The 2,388-nt window shown below is 59.2% G+C and overlaps 1 protein-coding gene across 1 annotated transcript in view; it reads right to left on the reverse strand.

Moving 5' to 3' along the window:
* SSPOP overlaps positions 1-2,388 on the reverse strand; it is a 57,123-nt gene that overhangs the window by 49,874 nt on the left and 4,861 nt on the right. Inside the window, 4 exon segments of the mRNA XM_037735770.1 lie at positions 836-980; positions 1,281-1,521; positions 1,599-1,770; positions 2,050-2,202. Of these exon segments, the coding sequence (XP_037591698.1) occupies positions 836-980; positions 1,281-1,521; positions 1,599-1,770; positions 2,050-2,202 (711 nt within the window).

Consider the following 2,388-nt stretch of genomic DNA (forward strand, 5'->3'; position numbering starts at 1 on the left):
TGTGTGTGTGTGTGCACATGCAGATCTCTGTGTGTTGGTGTGCAGCCTGTGTGTGTGTGTGTGTGTGCACATGCAGAGCTCTGTGTGTTAGTCTGCAGCCTGTGTATGTGTGTGCACATGCAGATCTCTCTGTGTTGGTGTGCAGCCTGTGTGTGTGTGTGTGCACATGCAGATCTCTGTGTGTTGGTGTGCAGCCTGTGTGTATGCATGCAGATCTCTGCATGTTGGTGTGCAGCGTGTATGTGTACACACATGCATCTTTGGCCATGTGCATTGGGGGAGATGGCTGTCTTCTTCCCTCCCCATGGACAGGTATAGCCTCTCTGAGGATTGTGTTCCCAGGACCTCCTCACCCATCACTACTTATGAGAGGAAGTGGTCCAATAGCTTGATGGAGCGATCCCTCAGAGGACCCGATGATTGGAAAAATTGTGGCCTGCATCTGAACTTGAGAAGTGGCCTCACTTTGTTGAGGGAGGTTTAGGGTGGGGAGCAGGGCCTCTTATTTCCCCTGGGGTTGTTTTACATGAAGTAGCCTGTGACAAGCCCAGCCTATCCCATCAGTGAGACAGCACTGAGGATGGGTTTTGGTTAGTGGCCGTAGGCTGGTGGTGATGACAGAGGGACTTTCACAGGGAAGCTGGGGGAAGGTGAGAACCCAGCAGGAGGCCTCCAGGCCTGTGGCAGCCGCCCCCAGCGTTGGTTGTCCCTTGGCCTTTCCTGAGAAGACCCTGGGTTTCGCTTATTTATTTAGGGGTTTCCTTACATTCAGCCCCACTGCCCCCTCTAAGAGGGCCCATACTCTGGCAGAGTGCTGCCTCTGCCCTCTGCCCACCTGCACCAGGCTGTAGTGGCAACCTTGATGGCCCCGGAAGGAGAAGCTCCGCCCGTCGAAGGTGCGGTAGTGCCCATCCCCGCCCAAGGCACACTCGGCGGGGCACAGGGCCTGGGCGCAGTGCCAGTGGCCATCCCTGCACACGCTGTGGACACGTGGGTGAGACAGTGAGCTCTGGCATCAGCTCCACCCTGAGGGGGAGTCTGAGCTGGATATGACCCCCCAAAACCTTTGTTCCTCCCCTCCTGTGAGAGCCTCTCCCATTGAAAGAGGTAGAGGTCAGCTGGCAAGGCCATCAGCCATGCCAGCATCAGTCCCAGGTCTCCAAGAGGAAGGCCCAGAGTGGGCTGGAGACTTGGGGGAAGCAGGTTGAGGAGAGGGCATAAAAGGAAGGATTCGAGGGCACTACGCAGCCACCAACCCCCAGCACGGCCCAAGGACCCACCAGGGGTTACACAGCTGGTGCACCGTGTCATGGGGTGCGTAGCGCTGGCGGTGGTAGTAGCAGGGGCACTGGGCGGCAGGCACACAGAGGGTGCCGTTCCAGAAGAGGCCTCGAGGGCACTCACAGCCGCTCACACACTCTTCCCCGCAGGACTCCTCCTCTCCCTGACCCACTGTCTCACAGCTGGGTGGGCAGAGGGAGACGCAGTCGGAGTAGATCTGGCCCCCGGGGCACAGGCGCTCTGTGGGCACAGGAGTGAGCTGTGGTTCCCCACCAGATCCCAGCCAATCCCGCAGGGTGGGGAGGCCCGAGCAGTACCACAGAAGCCAGGCTTCCTCCAGCGAATGTGGATGTGCCGCCTGGCACAGGCCTGGGCGTAGCTGGCAAAGGTGGTACACACAGCCTGCCGCCGCCCCTCTTGCCCACCGCCCATCAGGGCCCCTGCGCAGTAGGCAAAGAGGCAGGCCTCGTGGTACTCAGCAGGGGAAACCTGCAGGAAAAGACGGCCCCTCAGCAAACAGCCTCAGCAAACACCCCCTGCCTCCTGCTTCCATCACTCCATGACTTGTAACCAAACGGATGGGCCCCAGAAGGGACCTCAGAGATCACACATATGAGCTGGCCATTTCCCAGAGATAAAGCTGAGGATGGGGAGGTGGAGGTTTGACAGATGGCCCAAAGTAACCCACAGGCAGGGCCAGACCAGCTGGCTGCCACCTCTTTAGCACCCTCCCTTGGATGCCAGATACCACCCCCACCCCATCCATACCTGGGCATGGCACTGCCCGAATGGACCTTCCAGCAGCTGATGGCACACATCCTGGGCTTCAGCCCGCAAATGGCCAGGCTCCACGTCTGCCTCTGTGAGCCTCAAGGGGCCGTCACAGCCCTTGGCCACCTCCACTGCATCCAGACACCCAGGCTGGGGACAAAGGACATTAGGCCAGGTGGCAGTGATGAGGGATGTTAACCAGGACCCCAGAAAAATGCCTGCTGCTCTCACACAGCATCAAGGCCCCACCTCCAGCCTAGCCTGTTGGTGTGCAGCCTGTGTGTGTGTGTGTGCACATGCAGATCTCTGTGTGTTGGTGTGTAGCCTGTGTGTGTG

Source organism: Cebus imitator, unplaced genomic scaffold (assembly GCF_001604975.1).
Source record: "Cebus imitator isolate Cc_AM_T3 unplaced genomic scaffold, Cebus_imitator-1.0 Scaffold20, whole genome shotgun sequence".
In the NCBI taxonomy this organism is placed as follows: Eukaryota; Metazoa; Chordata; class Mammalia; order Primates; family Cebidae; genus Cebus; species Cebus imitator.